Here is a 16,867-nt window from a genome sequence, read left to right as displayed (position 1 = left end):
GTTGTACAACTTCTACCTACCAATTTATATATATATATTTATATTTATATATCACCTCTAGCCGATTTTGACTGGTCAGTGAAATTATAGGAAGCACACAGATATTAATAATATTATATACAAAAAGAAAATGACAAAGCACTTGTCTCTTTAGTGGTATTTATCGTCAATTTTAATCTTTGCTGGCGTCAGCCCTCATGGAAAAAGAAAGGAAGAACCAAGACAATTTGTTCGCTTAATTATTATTTTTAATTTTAAATTTCAGGCTTACTTTTTTTTAATATGTCCTAATTTTAGGTGACTGATGATCTCAAATCGATTTAATTTTCTATTTGTCTATACCATACATTATACATATGCACCGAATACTATTATAAACTTATATACATATTAATTTTATGGGTTAATGATAACTGATAAAAAAAATTGGTTGGAACTGTAATAAGGATGACAACGGGAGAGGTACACACCTAATTCAAATACGTTTAAATAAAGAAAAAAAAAAGATCTATAATATGCTATACAAAAATTTCTAAGATGGAAGAGCTCTATTTTCTTAATTGTGTATTGACTATTGACATCGGTGATAAAAATAAATTTAACTATTTATCGTCTACATTAATTTGATTTCGCAGTAACATGTGGTTTAGGTAATCGAATTTAAACAATATAATTTACTTTCAATTATTAAAATTTGGCATGAATAATTCATAAAGAAATTTTTGTTGACACGAATGCATCCATATCCACGAATCAATTTGAAAATGTTTTCTAAATTTCCAAGTTGCGTGATTTGTAGTTATAACAGGCAGAAAATTATTATTAATTTTTTGTGGTTATGTTCAAAGTAGTACAAAACCAAAACATTTTCTAGATATATAACCCAAAAAAATTAAAAATAAAAAGAAGAAAAGAAGAAAGAATGACTAAAAGTCAACGGAAGATATTGATTAATATCATATCGACGACAATAAAATGAAAATAAATATTCGCCAGATATGGAACGAAAACAATCAAAATAACAATAATGTCGAATAACTTGATTAATTTATGGATGATAATGATAATAAAAATAGGACAAACATGCATTTTTAGTCCTGCATGTTTGTCACTTTATGATTTCGATCTTTTATATTTTCAGATTTCAGTTTTAGATCGTTATCTTTGTTTTTTTGGGCAATTTTAGTTCTTTTTTCCGATGTGGCGCTGATGTGACATTAACACAGCGCTGATGTGGAGTTAACGTGTATAGTGTTACGTAAGCATTTTTTTTTAAAAAAAGACTAAAATTACTAAAAATCGGAACATGCGGGAGTAAAACTGAAATATAAAAACATAGAAAACCGAAATCTTAAAGTGATAAACATACATGATCAAAATTGCAGTTTTCTCAAAAAAAATAATTAATCGAGCTTCTATTATGAACAAACTTAATGAAAAACATAATACACACTATACGAAATTACGAATCAAGAGAATTTGTTTCCGTCGAACAAGGTTGATGAACCATAGCTGGCCCATGGACATCCCTAGGTTTTACAAAGACCACCTACGAGTCTAGGACACAGTATGGGCCTGGACTAGGCCAATTTTGTGATGGTATTATGGGCCATCCGTAACTGTTTTTATATATTAATTAATTATATACGTTTCTTTTTAAAAAAATAAAAATTTATGTGGATGTTATGTTCCTAATAAATTTTCAAGTTTTGTCATATATTATTATTTAGGTTTTTTTTAGCTTTTACATACAATAAAATTTTATAAATTAATAATATTGAGATTGTTAACTTAAAAAAGTATCGATTAATAGATACATCAATAATTTATTATTTTAAGAGTATTTTTTCAATTCAATAAACATATATTCCATTACAATAAAAACCAAAGACTTTTATTAGGTAGTGTTTGAGAAAAATTCTAGGAAAATTTTTGTTAAAAAAAGCTGAAAAGTGCTTCCTATAAGTTCTTTCAAACACTATTTTAGTGTCTTTCCCATATTTTAAAAATTAATTAATTAATATAAAAGTAAACTCCATAATATTCATTATATTCACTCTCCAAATAAGAATTTACCAAGAAACAATAATGGAATATAGAACTAAGATTAAATTTCTCTCATCTTGAATTTCTAAAGTTAAATTAAATAACAATAAAATCACGTGTTATTAAAGTTATTATAAATTATGTTGATAATTTTAGAGAAATTTTAATTTATGATATTCGAAAATTTTATTAATTTATTTTCGAAATTAATTTATACTTGCGCAAAAAAGTCGCAAAAATAAAAATAGTTTGGTATTACTCGTGTAACAGCGCAAGTGGAGCGCATAGAGAAACTGTTTAGTTGCACTTTGCACATGTCGGAACATTTCCTCACACTACAAATTATGGCTTCTTTCTTGAATCTTTCCACTTCTTACAGGGATTTAGGGTTCATGACAGATACCCGGATCTTCTTTGTTGCGCTACGAACTTAATTCTTGTGCTTTCCGTTGAAATGATGGAGCTCACATGAAGACCCGATCCATTTTTAGGTCAATTGCGTGCGCTTTACAGTTTCCTTTTGCGGTATAAATTTTGTTTGTTCGATCCTTGCAATGGGTCGTTCTCGTGGGAATTTTCATTCGGAAGAAGATCCAAGTCAAAGGTTAGCTTTTGTTTCGATATCTTTTTACCTTTTTGGTATCATCTTGCATGTTGCATATGCTGATGGGTGCATAATATGTTTGGTATTTTTATCCTCTGCTAAGATTTTAAGGCATTAACAGTTAGTTTTGCTGTTTTGTTGTTTGTTTGGGTTGTAGGGGGACGTAGTTTATTTGATTTGATGGTCCTTTGTGCAATGCCACACATGAAGGAGTTCATTTCTCAGTATTGGGATATGGTTTTGTAACTTTGTGTTTTTTTTTAAGTTTGAAGCATTGCCAAGAATATTTTTTTTGTGCAAAAATGAATGATTGCTGCTGTCTGACTGATCTTTATCGCTCCTGATTTTCTGCATTCTGTGATGCCATGAGGTTTATCCTTTTTCCGATAGATCGAGTGGAACTGTGTCTTTATTTTTCAATCACTTTTCCTTTTCTTTTTATGTACGATTCAATCAGTGTACTTCTCTTCGTTTCTTCAAATATTCGGTGCTTTTTTTTTTGGCAGATCAAGGAGAAAAAAGAGCGCAGCAAGTGGAGAAAACATAGAATCTCTTGCTACAGGTAGACTGTCTTCTTTAGTATGTTTGTTTCTCTTTGAGCAGAGCACTGTGGCTATCTTTGACTGTACTGAGTTAAAATAGAATGGAGTGAAACGGTTCTGGTGGCCTAGCATCTTGTCTCGGCTTTATCACTCAGTTAATGATTTGCTATGTCAAGTGACACTGAATTTTTCCAGTTAAATTATCTTATAGGAGTCCACAATCTACGCATTTTGGGTTAATGACTGGAAAGTATATTATTGTAGATGACTTTGGAGTTTGGTTTTGTTTTGTGTGATAATTACACAATTTATGTTATATGACGTGCAATACATTAAACTTGTTTATATCCTGCTTTTGATTCTTGAATGCTCAGGTCCTGGTACAAGTGAAGGAAAAAGGGCTTTATACCACTGTAACTATTGTAACAAAGATATTACTGGGAGAATTCGTATAAAATGTGGTGTATGTTCTGATTTTGACCTATGCATTGAGTGTTTCTCAGTAGGGGCTGAGGTCCATCCACACAAAAGTGGTCATCGGTATCGGGTTATGGTCAGTTCCTCATCTGATATTTTTCCTGTTTTAAACACAAAGGATTCTATATTTGAAATCGAGGTTACTTACTTTTATCAACTCTATTCTGTAAATGGTGATAATGCAGTGTATCTTTTGGTGCATATTTACTTTGTCATTTTAAAGTTTCTGCTCACAACTTAACATGAGAAGAGTGAAATGTATCTTAAATTAATTCTGCTTCTGAATGTATCCCTATCCATTGATTCTTTTTCCATATGATTTTATTTGTTAAAGCTGAGTGATGTACCTGCTCACATTGCTGATGGTCTTCAAAGTGTAATTTTAACAGGACATATTATCCTTTCCTCTCATATGTCCAGAATGGAATGCTGATGAAGAAATGCTACTTCTGGAGGTGATCTGTTACTTCTTTTGAGTGTTTATCAGACCCTTGAGCTGTAAAGTCTCACCCTTTTCTCTTGAAAATCTTAGCTTTGTTTTTGCCTCATTAAATGTTCGTTTAGCAGGGGATTGAAATGTATGGCATGTGTAACTGGGCAGAAGTTGCGGAGCATGTTGGGACAAAGACGAAGGAAGCGTGTATAGAACATTATAGGAATGCATATCTAAACTCTCCTCACTTTCCTATACCGGTATGATTTCTTAAATAATTAAGTTGCTTCTAAGAACTGTTTTTTCTTCAATTAGTGCTAAAAGATATACATTTGTTTCCTCAGGACATGACTCATGTAGTGGGTAAAAATAGAAATGAACTACTTGCTATGGCTAAAGGGCATCTTGATGACAAAAGAGGTTGGTGTTATGGGTAGTCTTCTACTTCTCTTCGCCTTTTCTTCTTGTTGTTCTTTCTAGCATCGATTAGTCAGGTTTTGAGTCCATTACTCGTATATTTAGCTATTAGGAAATTGTGTAACACTGAAAATACTACATAATTTTGTTCTGTTCTAGCAATATAGGTCATGGCTCATGGACAGGAATTGTTTTCTTTTAATCATTCATATAGCCTAAGGGATGCCATTTTGACTACTTTCTTTGGTAGGCATGCATGAATTTGTCCGCAAATGGCTTTGGAAACCTACACAGTTAATTTGTTTGAATGCAATTTGATAAAAGCTTCAAAATTTTGTATGACAGGGGAAGGTTAAGTAGACCGTTGTGTAAACTACATTATTGTTTAACTTTTGCATGGAATTTTTAAATGATGGAAAGTATGGTAATTAGCAGCGTAATGTTTTAAATGATGGAAAGTATGTCTAATCACTGTACGTAGGAGAATTCAACAATTTCTTTCATTGCATGTTAGGACCCTATGTGGCTGCAAGTTAATAAAGTCTCCCATGCATCAAACATTCTCAATTTGAGATGCTTTTCTAACAATATAGACAGTTATAGTTTACTTGGATTTCTTTGGCAGGGGAACTTCAGCTAAAGGAGGAATCTACATACTCTCCCTCGAGAGTCAAGTATATTCACCATTTTTTCAAAAATGTTTCAATTATCTTTAAGCACTTCTAATCATCTATTTACTGAATTTTAGAATTGAAGATTCATACAAAAGTGGTCCTTCAGGTCGTTTACCTTCCACCTCCTTGGCAGGTAGTTAGAATTAGAATTATCAATTATTTTTAATTACCAACCAAGTGACAAATTGTCTTCTTCTCATTGCAAAATATATTCTGAAACTATTGACATAGAAAATTTTACTGGAGCGAAAGTTAAGGCATCCAACATGGCCCACATCAAGGATCATGGTGATCTTTTGAAAATGGAGGGTGAGTGACAATGTTTTAGTTTTATTTTTAGTTCCAATTTCGGGAAAATTTATGCTTCTTTATAATTTTCCTGCAGATCATATGTCAGGGAGGAGTTTCGGCGTGAACAAACCAAAATCAGCAAAGATCGAGGCTCCATCTTTACCGGATTCAGGTGGTTATAATGCAAAGAGACAAGAATTTGATCCTGAATATGATAATGACGCGGAACAATTGTTGGCTGATATGGAATTCAAGGAAACTGATACTGAAGAGGAGCGCGAGTTAAAGTTGCGAGTGCTTCGCATATATTCAAAGAGGTATTTTCCCTGAGACGCGGAATATTAGAGGTTTTGGCTATCTATACTTCTCCATACTCCTTTCCAAGCTGTATGAGTGAAAGCCACCTATTTGGCTTTCCTCATATGGTTAGTGTCTCCATAGTCACAACAGATTACTTTTCAGTTTCTTTATGCTGCAATTTTGCATATACTCCATTAATAATTCTGTTGACAAATTCATTGATTGCTTACAATAAGCTTATGTATCTAAGATACTTGAGTTCATAACTGAGATGAATCTTTGCAGACTTGATGAGCGAAAACGAAGGAAAGATTTCATTCTGGATAGGAACATACTCCATCCTAGTCCTTTCCGCAAGGAATTATCTCAAGAAGAGAAGGATTTATGCCGGCGATATGATGTCTTCATGCGTTTCCATTCGAAGGAGGAGCATGAAGAACTTATCAAAACTGTTGTGTCAGAGTACAGGATTCTAAAACGTATTCAAGAACTTAAGGTATGTCCTATATTTTGAAATGTAAGTCGCTAGCCTTGTTAAATAAGACAAAGTATGAGGAATTTTATAAATTATGTTCCATCTCATTGTGGTGTGCTCCAAGGATAAGATTTTTGCATGTGACGCACTAAACGCATTTGCTGACGTAGTTTAATTTGCTTCAGAATAGTGGAAGAAATGATTAGTAAAAATGTTTTTCAATGGTAGACTATTATTAATCACTTGCATAGGAACTTAAGTTGAAATACTGTAATATTAATGGAACTTAGGATTTAGAGAATATATTACATATAATTAATGTTTGGAAATGTGTCTTCAGGAAGCACGAGATGCCGGTTGTCGTTCTTCAACCGAAGCTGACAGATATCTTGAGCAAAAAAGGCGGGAAGCTGAAGATGGTGCTAGCCTGAAAGAAAGTTATCAGGCTGGACCAAGCAGCCAGGAAAGTCTGTGTGTACCTGTTTCCTCAGATTCATTTGGTACATACTCGAACACACCATCTGCAGGCCAATCCAACTCAACACAGACTGATATGGATATTGTTCCGTTTTCTGCTGCAAACTGTTTATCTGAATCTGTAAGTCTTTCTCTATGCTGTGATAGAAAAGCAATTAGTCATTGAGCTAGCCGGGAGTGTTGCTTATTTTTGTAAAGCTTTTTGAGATGAAAAGATTGATGAATATCTTGAAGCTGGAAATATTGTCGGGGAGCAATCCCTGTTATCCTTTGTCCGCCAACTGGAATTGAACTATGGCATTTTTGTTGTTGTGCGAGTTGAAAGATTGGGGTTGTATTGTTATAATCTGCTACAGGTTCTGGTACAATGGCCGTTGGTAGGTAAGATAATCAGCAAAAGAGAGAGTCATGTGCTTGATTTTCATGAATTGTTAGTTTAAATTGTTTAATAATTAATGGGAGGGGATTCTTGAGGAGTAAAAATGGCCTTTATTCTCCTGTATATATTTATGAGACAAAATGATCATAACTTGGTGTTTCGACCAACTTTGGATTTTAAAAAAGTGAGCAGTAGATTTTACTGAGTTATTAATACAAGGCTGCAAGTCACAAATGAATAAGGCTGGAAGGGCACAACAAGAGTCTTGCAGCCAAAGTTGGGAAATAATCTTGTTCAAACTTGGTTTTTGAAAGTATCTGAGTGTGATATGCACTTGAGATTTTTTTTTTCTTTGAAAAAATTATTTTACCAATGTTATTTTGCTAACCGCCTTGTCAAAATTGTGGGTTAACCATGAACTTTTTATCCATATAATTTTTATGCTTCGACAGGAGAAACAACTGTGCCGTGAGATCAGGTTAGCGCCACCTGATTTTCTTAAACTTCAGGCAGAAATGACCATACAGTTTATGATCGGCAATTTATCCAACAAATCCGATGCTTACTCATTCTTCCAAGTTGATCGAACCAAAATTGACAGAGTATATGATCTGCTTTTGAAGAAAGGATTGGTACAACAATGAAATTTCCAGCGACTCACTCAAATGTATGCTCCAGTTCATGATGTCTTTGCTAACATGTGATGGTCTCCGTCAAATATCGCCAACGTACGGGGAGAGAAACTTAGGTTTGTATCCGTATTCTTTTACAGGCTGTAGGAGGAGCGACTTCGCAGAAAATCATCATTATTGCCTTTTCCGTTGATTCAGTAAGGGATGGAAAGAAAATATTTTTGAAGGTTAATTAATATATGCAATGAGCTCTACAAAATCTTGTCATGTATGCTGCTGCCTTGTGAAAAAGATTAGCAATGTGTAATGTTTTCAAAGGGTGTAGATTGTATGTTCAAATCTTCTATTCTGTAAACGGCTCACGTATTTAATTGCATCGTATACAAAACTACGCACGTGAATACTATAGTATAGTATTTGAAACGAGAGATTGAGTGATATTTCAATGGAATTTCAATTTATGTTTTTTGTTAGTTGATGGATATCATGCATCAAGATTAGGCTGTGGGCTGTGTAAGGATTCATCTTCAATTCTCTTAGCATATATGCAGGTCCAACACCGTAATAAATCTGTATATTCCCAAGATCAATATTGAGCAGTGTTCTAAAAAACGCGAAAAAGCGTCGCTTAAGCGTGAAGCGTGAACAAAAAGCTTCGTTTTGGACAAAAGCGTGAAAAAAGCGGTCAATCCCTTGGTTGACCATGTTAAGCGCAAACAAGCGTGAAAAATTTTGAAAAAAGCGTGAAAAATATATATTTTTAAAAATAATATTTAATTAAAATTTTAATTTTAATTTAATATTTTTAATTTTTGAATTTTATTTTAAATGATAAATATTTAATAATATATATTTTTTAAAAAAACATTTAAATACATAAAAATTAAATTTGTTTAGTACATTTTCTTTCTTTGTGACTAAGAGATAAAATCTGATCTAACACAAACATTTTATTTTAGATAATTTGTTATTTTGAGATTTACGTTTTTTATAACTTGAAAATTTATTTATTTATTCTTAAAATCTTTATGTTCATATGTTATTTATTCTATTAATTAATTTAATATAATTAAAATTATAAAAAAAAAATGAAAAACGCTTTTTTACGCTTAAGCTTGCTTTAAACTCGCTTAAGCTCTTCGTCATGCTTCACGCTTTATAAAACCTTGAGAATAATATTCCAAGTGTAAATCAAGTTTTGAGAACTTGAAGAAAGCCCCATTGAATTATGGGCAATGAGATGCTTACCTTAAGTTAGCTTACGTATCCTAAATGATATCTAAAGGTTCATTGGATAGATACATCTTTCTAGGGTGAACAGATTGAAATTTCTGCTATATCTTATGGAGTGTTTGCAATCACTAAAAAAAGTGATTGTTAGATTTTGACTTAAAAAAATCATTTTTGTGTGTTTTTTAAACCTAGATTATGTGTTAGCTATGCTTAACTTAATTAAAATCCAAAAGCTAGTCATGTGGTGATTGTGATTCTCCAAAAGTGATTCTAATAAGAAGGTCCTTGTTAAAATCACTTTAATCACTTATTTATCAAACACTACCAAATTTTGATTTTTAGATTTTCACATTTGTTTCCAAACACTATCAACTTTTGATTTTTCTTAACTTTTTTATAATCTATAAATTAATCACTTCTACAAAAATACAATCTATTGCAAACACTCCCTCACTGATTGGGCTAATTTTAGGAGAGACTGTGCAACGAAATTGAAGTATTACAATGCAAAGTCCAAAATTGTAGGCCCATTTGTTCCTAGAAGATAAGGCAAGCAAAAAAACCAAGTCTAAAACCTTAGCACCAACACCACCCGTTTATCGACATGCTTTCCTTGCAAACCTCAACTAACCTTAAAAGAAGCAAGCGAAGATGAACACTTTGAGGCTTCAGCTCCACTTCATGCACTCAAATCTTCACAATCCAACCATAAATCCCCCAAGAATCATTCAAACAAAAGCCAAGTTCAACCCCATTAAGTCTTTACCATCACGTGTAAATGAAAGAGCCGAGAGAAAATCAAACCATGATGACAGAACCCTCGTTGATCTTGCTTCTCTCAAGTCCAAAATTCAGCCAAGAAACGAACTTTCTGCAGTTACCTCAAAAGGGCATTCAAGAATCGTCTTCTTTGGAGCTATGTCTTTAGGACTTGCAGTTTTGTTAATGGGTTTGGACGATCATCAAAAGGCATTTGCTTTGGGTCCAGAAGGGCCATTGATGGAAGAATTTTGGGACAATATGAGGAGATATGGACTGTTTGTTTTGACAGTAAGTACTGGTGCTATTTACACTCTTTTGCAGCCTATAGTGGAGCTGCTGAAGAATCCCATCTCTGCGATTCTCATACTGACCATAGTTGGTGGAGGCATTTTCATTGTTTCTCAGGTGGTGTCAGCTATGGTTGGTTTGAGTGATTTTTCATATGATTATAATTATTAGTTGTGAAATTGCAGAGTATACTTCATGTTTTTTAATTTAGTAATATTTTCCAATGATGAAAATTTCTATTTTTGAGTTTTTAGCAATCATATGGATCTATGTGGTAAATCTCTATCTTTAGATAGTATCAATGCAAATGAATTCAAGAATTAAAGGAAGACTTGTACATGCAAAATGCAAATAACTGATCAAGTTAAGGAATAAGGAGGAAAGCTCCTCCGGTGCAAGTTGACGCCCTCTATTTCAAGTAAAGAAATTGCAATAGTTGGATTGTTTATTGAACTTTAAAGAAAGAAAATTGAAATTTGGGAGCCTTCGACTATCAAGCTGGAGTCTCGTATTGTAGAAATTTTATAGAAGGAGCCTTCAGTAGCTAATCTATCTGTATTAGTGTTACCTTCCCAGAAAATATGAGTGATGTTGTTACTAGATAAGGAGATGTGCCAATGGACACTCCAAATTTTGCTTCTATGCCTTTAAACACCGCTCTTGCCTTCCCTGAATTCCCTTCTGGCTATCGTCCTTACCCGATTTCCACTAACTTACCAACAGTCCAACATGCCTCTATCTTTTTCGTTCCAAAGAAGGCATCAGACGAGGATAGGAAAACACATCATCTGATGTAGTTCTTGTGAACAAAGGAGGAAGAAGATTCCATTGTTAAAACCTATATCTGATGGAAGAGGCTCAAACAAGCTCTCTGATCTGCAACAAACATATTGATCTATCTATATGTTTCACCAAGTTGCAAACTTTATTAGCTTCTTGACCATGAACGAAGAGATCGTTGAAGTACACTCAATTCCTTGGCATCACTCACACATTTCAACTCTTACTGGCTGTTGGATAGAATAAGCTCACCGTGCCAACTATTTCGGAACCATGATCACTTGGGAACCTTACATATATTTTTTCTTGTGAATGAAACGACTTAATAGAAACTTACCACAAACATATAACAGTGGGGACGAGATTCTTGGATTGCATTTCTCAGCAGCAAGTCAGCAGCTCTTTTCTAAGTTTCAACTGCTTATCTTTGACATAGTGTCAAATGAGCAAAGCAATGCTAGTTTCTTTTTTTTGCTTTTTCCCTCAAATGAAAAAGATGACGTAAGGGATTAAATAATAACACACGAAAATGGCCCATTTCTTGAAACTGACATTATAGGTTGAACATTCAAGAATTGTTTGTTGCAAGGATCCAGATGCTGATTAATTCTATTCACTTTCCTGTTGGATTAAAATATCCTGACAAAAATAATTAAAATTTTAGGAATGCAGGTCCTCTGTTATTTCATAGTTTGTTTCCTTCCAAACGAATTCCAAGAACCTTCCATCTTCGAAAATTTCCGGCATCCAAATAATTCAATAATTATTTTCATCACAATATTTACGATGCAATTGCGTTTTTTAAATTAGTTTTGTTATGAATTTACTATTTTGTTCGTGTAATATTAAATTTAATTCAGTATTTAATTAATATATATTGTTTAAATGAATTATTAATATAGGTGACTATACAAATACATATATATGATTGAATGGAAGAATTATTGTAAAGAAGATAATAAGAAATATATTTTCAGAATGAAATTGAAATAGATAAACGGATTATGGTTTTTGTTTAGTGTCCAAATTGTATTTTTCGGTGCCAAAATCTATGCCAATTTTGGACTTGTTAAGTGTTAATGCAATGAGACGGAATGACAGTTGAAATATGAAAATATAAGATAGGAAAAGAAAAAAGAAGAGGAGAAATAGGGAATGAAAAAAAGGGTAATGCTACATGTACACAGAGTGTTACAACTTACACATTGGGTTACACTATGCACTTGAAATTACATGATTATTCTTGCACTTTATTTGGAAAAAATCTTTCAAAAATGCATGTAGGATAATCATGTAATTTTAAGTGTATTGTTAACCCAACGTGTCCGTGTACATGTAACACTACCCATGAAAAAAATGGAGTTCATTCTAAAAGTTTGATAAATTCGAGATCTCGTCATAAATTTTTAAGATTTCCATGCCATGTAAACTATAAACCATCGATTAATCATTTCACATGAGACATGTTACATGTATATCCTCCCATTCCTCTCGCATTTACTAAATTTATATTTATACATGCAGCGATCCAAATTCCAAGATTGCTGAAATTTCTTGTGTTGTAAGTCTCAGCCAAACAAAACCTTACCCTCCCTCTCTCCTTGCTTCTTTGTTCGTTCAGGTATGAATGGAATCGTGCCATAATATATAACTCTTCCCATGCACTTTCATTTCCTTGATCGATCGTTGTGGAATTTTTGGGTTCCATTTCATTCATCGATACGGTTTCTGTGTTCGTGGATCAAGTGGGTTCTTGGAATCCATCTGCCAAGATTACATATTAATTCACAATGCATTTGAAGAACGAAGCTTTTAATTGTCAAGAACATGAATATAAAATCTAAAAAGATTCCACATAAATGGGATCTTTAAAAAAAGGATTATTTGGATGAATATATATGAGTTTGATGCACAACAAAGATTGATTATGAGCTAATTTCATTTCATCTGAAAAATGCAGCATTATCTTAATTTAGCGACACCTTATAATAGGTGCTTGTTTACAGGTTTCGAGCGTCTGGAATGGCTAAGAACGACGAGTGTGATCCATTACTAGCCCCAGTTGCAGATTCTTCTTATCAATCTAGCTCGAACGCGGCCTTAAAGAAAAGAAAATGCGGCCGGTGCAAGAGTGTTCCAGCTGAAGATATCAATCATCCAGAGCAGAATCTAGATTCGTCCCTTCATCAACCCAACTCAATATTTGCAGATTATCCTGATTTCAAACGCGTTGTCGTTTTCTTGGCAGCATATCTAGGCATAGGATCCATTTGCTTCTTCCTCGTCAGCCATCAGATCAAGGGAAACAAAACAAATGGAATCATTGATGCCGTCTATTTCTGCATTGTTACAATGACAACCGTTGGATATGGAGATCTGGTGCCTGATAGTGTTTTGTCGAAGCTCCTAGCCTGTGTTTTCGTGTTCATTGGCATGGCTCTTGTTGGATTTCTACTAAGCAAAGCAGCAGATTATATAGTTGAAAAGCAGGAGATACTCATGGTTCAGGCAATACACATGCACGAGAAATGTAGCCCCGGCGAGATACTTAGAGAGGTTGAGACCCACAGGGCCAAGTACAAAGTCATCACTGCACTGGCTTTTCTTCTTATTCTTGTGTGCGCTGGAATACTTTTCTTGTCTCTGACAGAGGGATTGGATCTCTTTGATGCATTCTATTGTGTCTGTGCCACCATTACCACGCTCGGGTATGGGGATAAGAGCTTTTCGACATCAGGGGGACGTTTATTTGCTTCTTTCTGGATATTGATCAGCACCATTTGTTTGGCTCAATTCTTTTATTCTGTGGCTGAATTATACACAGAGAGGAGGAGGCGGTCACTGGTGAAATGGGTTCTTTCTAGGAAGTTTACAGTTTCGGATCTTGAAGCTGCTGATCTTGATAATGACAAAGTAGTGAGGTAAAGAAAATAATAATATGGTTTCGACCGTGGATGATCCAAAAGTAACTAAAATGGCAACTAAACTAAAAATTTCAAACTTTATGTTTAATCTTGGATTTTGGATTGCCCTAGAACAAGATCTTTAAAATCCCAGTATGCCTCTTCTTGGACATATCCATCATCAAGACTCGAGTATATCGTATAATAGACTCACTCTTTTTTCCTTTCCCCCCCCCCCCATCTTTTTCATACAGTGCTGCTGAATTCGTCGTGTATAAGCTCAAAGAGATGGGGAAGATCAGCGAGGAAGATATCGCAGTGGTGATGGCTGGGTTTAGAAGTCTTGATATTGATCATTCAGGAACCCTGACAAAAGCTGATCTGTTGAATCCTGAATAGTTTAGATATTTTAGAAGGTGAAATGTCTCAGCTTTTTCCCTTCTGCCATGGATTTGTTACAATGGACATCACCAAGACAAAAAAATACATTTCAGATTTTGGAAATTTGATGATTCTTCTAGTTCATAAAGCTTTTGGCTTATCCGCTAGCAAATATCTCGTAGGAAATTTATGCCTCAAAAATCCATTATAGGATTTAACTAAAAAACGATAACTAATACTGGTTTCAACAGCTCATATCCCATATATTGCATACAACGGAAAAATAACCAAGAAAAATTCGGTATAGCCTATAACCATGTAACAATACAAAACTTCCCTCTGGTAGCAGATTCATAATAAAATTAGGGAAATGAATTTGAGAAACACTTGTACCATTGTGATGCCTTATGTCTATAGATACGTTGTGATGCCTTTGTCTAAAGATCTGGTGATTAATGGTAGTATAGCACCAGCCTGAAAGAATTTCACCTAAGCAGCAGGTACCTCGGGGGAACGCCTGGACTCCAACCATGATGTTGCTGCGATCTTTGTGGTCAAAAACCAGCCAGCCTTGTCCGGTGCCTCGTGAAAGGGAGCATTAAGTTCCTTCAAGTGCGACTCAAAAACACCCGCCAGGCCTTTTTCGGAAAATTTATGTTTTCCATGCCCTGTGTTAATACCGAGTAAAGATGGTAATTCCTCGCCATTTTCGAGAGCTTTGGACAAGTCATTCATCCATATATGGAGTGCCGTCAAAGCTGCCCCTGTAGAAAGGCTTTTCAGATGCAAAGACCATTGTGTTGGAGTTCTAGACATTATATCAGTGTATATTTCAAGCGTAAGCCCAAGGTCTAACAACTCGCAAGCCCTCTCCAACTGGTTTAGGTTGATACAAAGATCAATCAAGCAGTTGCAGTAAGCTTTTTTGACATCATTGCCGATTGAATCAAAGAGCTCACTGGCATCTTTCTTGAAGATTTCCCCATTAATAGTCTCTCCATTAACGAGGGGTTTGACAACACCACCGAGCTTGGGATTAGCCTTCTCAATGCAACTGGTCAGCTTACCGAGTTCTTCTTTTGGGGCTTGATTTATAACATTAAGAAGACAACCACAAAACCTCTCATCAGGAGTTATGTTGGCCTCTAATAGCCGATCAAATGTGCGCACAACATCATCTATAAGGCCAGCTTTTCCATAACACTGGATAAGTGAAGTTAAGACAAAGATGTTTGGCTCAAAGCCACCTTCCAACATTTCAGTTAACGTAGCCTCAGCCTCTTTAACTTGCCCACTGCAAGAATATATGGTAATCATGGAGGCAAATGTCCAACTGTCTGGAGTGCATGTCCCTGAACTTTTCATATCCTCGAAAATCCCGAAAGCTTCTTCAGTAAATCCTACGTCAGCGCAAGTTGACAAAAGAATATTATATAGAACAACACTCAACTCCAATTGCTTCTCCTTCATCTCTCTATACACTACAAGTGCATCTTCACCATATCGAGCTTTGCCATAAGCCCGAATAAGTGCAGCATAAGTACCCCAAGTAGGGTTAATCCCTTTGCTCATCATCTCCCGATAGATACTTTTCGCCTGCCACGGCCTCTTGGCTCTCCCCATTGCATCCAACAAAGTGTTATAAACAGTTGCATTAGGCTTAACCCCCAAAGCCTTCATCTCCTCGTACAAATTCAAGCACCCGTCAAAATTACCTGAAGACCCATAGATCCGAATCAAAGTAAAAAAGGTTATGGCATCAAGACGCCATTTCTCACTCCTTGCCCGATCAAACAAACTTAGAGCAACATCCACGTTCCCTGCTCTCCCATACGCATCTATCATCACTGAGTAAGTGACATCATCAGGCTCACACCCAAAAGATGGCATCTTTTCAAACCACTCAACAGCCTTATCAGGCAAATTACAATGTCTAGCACAACTGATTATGGTAGAAAAAGTAACATTGTCCGGCTTGATTTCCCTCTCCAGCATCTGACCAAACAATTTTTCAGCTCCATTCAAATCCTTACACTTCCTAAATATTTTCAGAGCCACATTATACAAAACAACCCGCCCAGTAATCTTGAATCTATCTTGAAAGTAATTAAGAAGCAGAGATGCAATTTCAGTATTGGACATATTATTTAACACAATCACGGCATCCTGTTCGACAATCTTGTTTCCTAGAGTACTTAAAACACTCAATATATCCTCTTCAACTGGCCCACAAGAATCCAAGGATTCCGCGGCTTTCACCAACGAAGCGTACCTGAAATCAGAAGATTTCTTCCTCAATTTCGAAGCTCTGGGGCTCTTCGGGTTGACCCAGACGTGAGGATTCGATGAAGACATGGCCTTTTCATCTGGGCTGTCAGCATCTCTTGAATTGATGATGGCCGTCTGCTCTTGCAAAGAAACTTGGGCGACGCTAAAGAAAGGCGTCGGGGAGTGAAATTTGAGAGTTCTTGTTGGTGGTCTGAGTTGAAGCAGGCTTGGAGGGGAGGTAAAGGGGAAGAAGTGATGGGTTTCGTGGGACACTGAAGCAGATGTAGAAGCACTGAGATACGCCATTGTTGCTCTGCCTCTGCTCCTCTGTTTCACACAATGTTGGGGGTTTAGTGTGTGAGAGTGCCGAGTTTTTGGATATCTCTGTTAGCTTATCAATTCATGTTGGAGAGACCAAAATACCCCTCGCCCTTTATTTTTTTTTATGGATAAGATAGATTAAAAAGTTCATCAAACAAATATAGTATGATGGTTTTATAAGAGT

At 35.1% G+C, this 16,867-nt stretch overlaps 4 protein-coding genes across 6 annotated transcripts; 3 read left to right on the top strand and 1 right to left on the bottom strand.

The window, feature by feature from the left end:
* The first annotated feature begins 2,335 nt into the window (after window positions 1–2,335).
* Window positions 2,336–8,220, top strand: LOC140887335 (transcriptional adapter ADA2b). 2 transcript variants are annotated; one of them, XM_073294518.1, is made up of 13 exons: window positions 2,336–2,650; window positions 3,157–3,212; window positions 3,567–3,745; window positions 4,059–4,124; window positions 4,237–4,362; window positions 4,447–4,522; window positions 5,145–5,193; window positions 5,268–5,326; window positions 5,425–5,502; window positions 5,579–5,801; window positions 6,070–6,280; window positions 6,600–6,857; window positions 7,568–8,220. In XM_073294518.1, exons 1-13 carry the CDS (start codon window positions 2,601–2,603, stop codon window positions 7,757–7,759), a joined length of 1,623 nt encoding a protein of 540 aa, XP_073150619.1. In that variant the 5' UTR covers window positions 2,336–2,600; the 3' UTR covers window positions 7,760–8,220. The 2 variants fall into 2 exon arrangements, with proteins under 2 accessions (XP_073150619.1, XP_073150620.1); XM_073294519.1 differs by having other exon boundaries at window positions 2,336–2,660; window positions 3,166–3,212.
* A 1,321-nt stretch (window positions 8,221–9,541) lies between these two features.
* LOC140893104 (uncharacterized) lies at window positions 9,542–10,283 on the top strand. Its single transcript, XM_073302171.1, has one exon. It carries the CDS (start codon window positions 9,632–9,634, stop codon window positions 10,199–10,201), a length of 570 nt encoding a protein of 189 aa, XP_073158272.1. The 5' UTR covers window positions 9,542–9,631; the 3' UTR covers window positions 10,202–10,283.
* Window positions 10,284–12,306: 2,023 nt separating this feature from the next.
* On the top strand, window positions 12,307–14,241 carry LOC140887251 (two-pore potassium channel 1-like). 2 transcript variants are annotated; one of them, XM_073294369.1, is made up of 3 exons: window positions 12,307–12,555; window positions 12,817–13,731; window positions 13,968–14,241. In XM_073294369.1, exons 1-3 carry the CDS (start codon window positions 12,470–12,472, stop codon window positions 14,110–14,112), a joined length of 1,146 nt encoding a protein of 381 aa, XP_073150470.1. In that variant the 5' UTR covers window positions 12,307–12,469; the 3' UTR covers window positions 14,113–14,241. The 2 variants fall into 2 exon arrangements, with proteins under 2 accessions (XP_073150470.1, XP_073150471.1); XM_073294370.1 differs by having other exon boundaries at window positions 12,378–12,431.
* A 77-nt stretch (window positions 14,242–14,318) lies between these two features.
* Window positions 14,319–16,733, bottom strand: LOC140887249 (pentatricopeptide repeat-containing protein At4g16390, chloroplastic). The gene has a single exon (XM_073294368.1). It carries the CDS (start codon window positions 16,666–16,668, stop codon window positions 14,584–14,586), a length of 2,085 nt encoding a protein of 694 aa, XP_073150469.1. The 5' UTR covers window positions 16,669–16,733; the 3' UTR covers window positions 14,319–14,583.
* Window positions 16,734–16,867: the final 134 nt, after the last annotated feature.

This window comes from Henckelia pumila, chromosome 3 (assembly GCF_033568475.1).
Source record: "Henckelia pumila isolate YLH828 chromosome 3, ASM3356847v2, whole genome shotgun sequence".
Lineage (NCBI taxonomy): Eukaryota > Viridiplantae > Streptophyta > Magnoliopsida > Lamiales > Gesneriaceae > Henckelia > Henckelia pumila.
Note: the sequence above shows the minus strand (reverse complement) of the source record. Positions and strands in the feature narration are given on the sequence as shown.

Bases quoted from the DNA above. Each gene is read 5' to 3' on its own strand.
- LOC140887335 (XM_073294518.1), top strand. From the start codon at position 2,601: ATGGGTCGTTCTCGTGGGAATTTTCATTCGGAAGAAGATCCAAGTCAA. The intron at 5,802-6,069 runs GTATTTTCCCTG...GAATCTTTGCAG, and splicing joins CTTCGCATATATTCAAAGAG to ACTTGATGAGCGAAAACGAA. The intron at 6,858-7,567 runs GTAAGTCTTTCT...ATGCTTCGACAG, and splicing joins CAAACTGTTTATCTGAATCT to GAGAAACAACTGTGCCGTGA.
- LOC140893104 (XM_073302171.1), top strand. From the start codon at position 9,632: ATGAACACTTTGAGGCTTCAGCTCCACTTCATGCACTCAAATCTTCAC.
- LOC140887251 (XM_073294369.1), top strand. From the start codon at position 12,470: ATGCACTTTCATTTCCTTGATCGATCGTTGTGGAATTTTTGGGTTCCA. The intron at 12,556-12,816 runs GTGGGTTCTTGG...GCTTGTTTACAG, and splicing joins TTTCTGTGTTCGTGGATCAA to GTTTCGAGCGTCTGGAATGG. The intron at 13,732-13,967 runs GTAAAGAAAATA...TTTTTCATACAG, and splicing joins GATAATGACAAAGTAGTGAG to TGCTGCTGAATTCGTCGTGT.
- LOC140887249 (XM_073294368.1), bottom strand. From the start codon at position 16,668: ATGGCGTATCTCAGTGCTTCTACATCTGCTTCAGTGTCCCACGAAACC.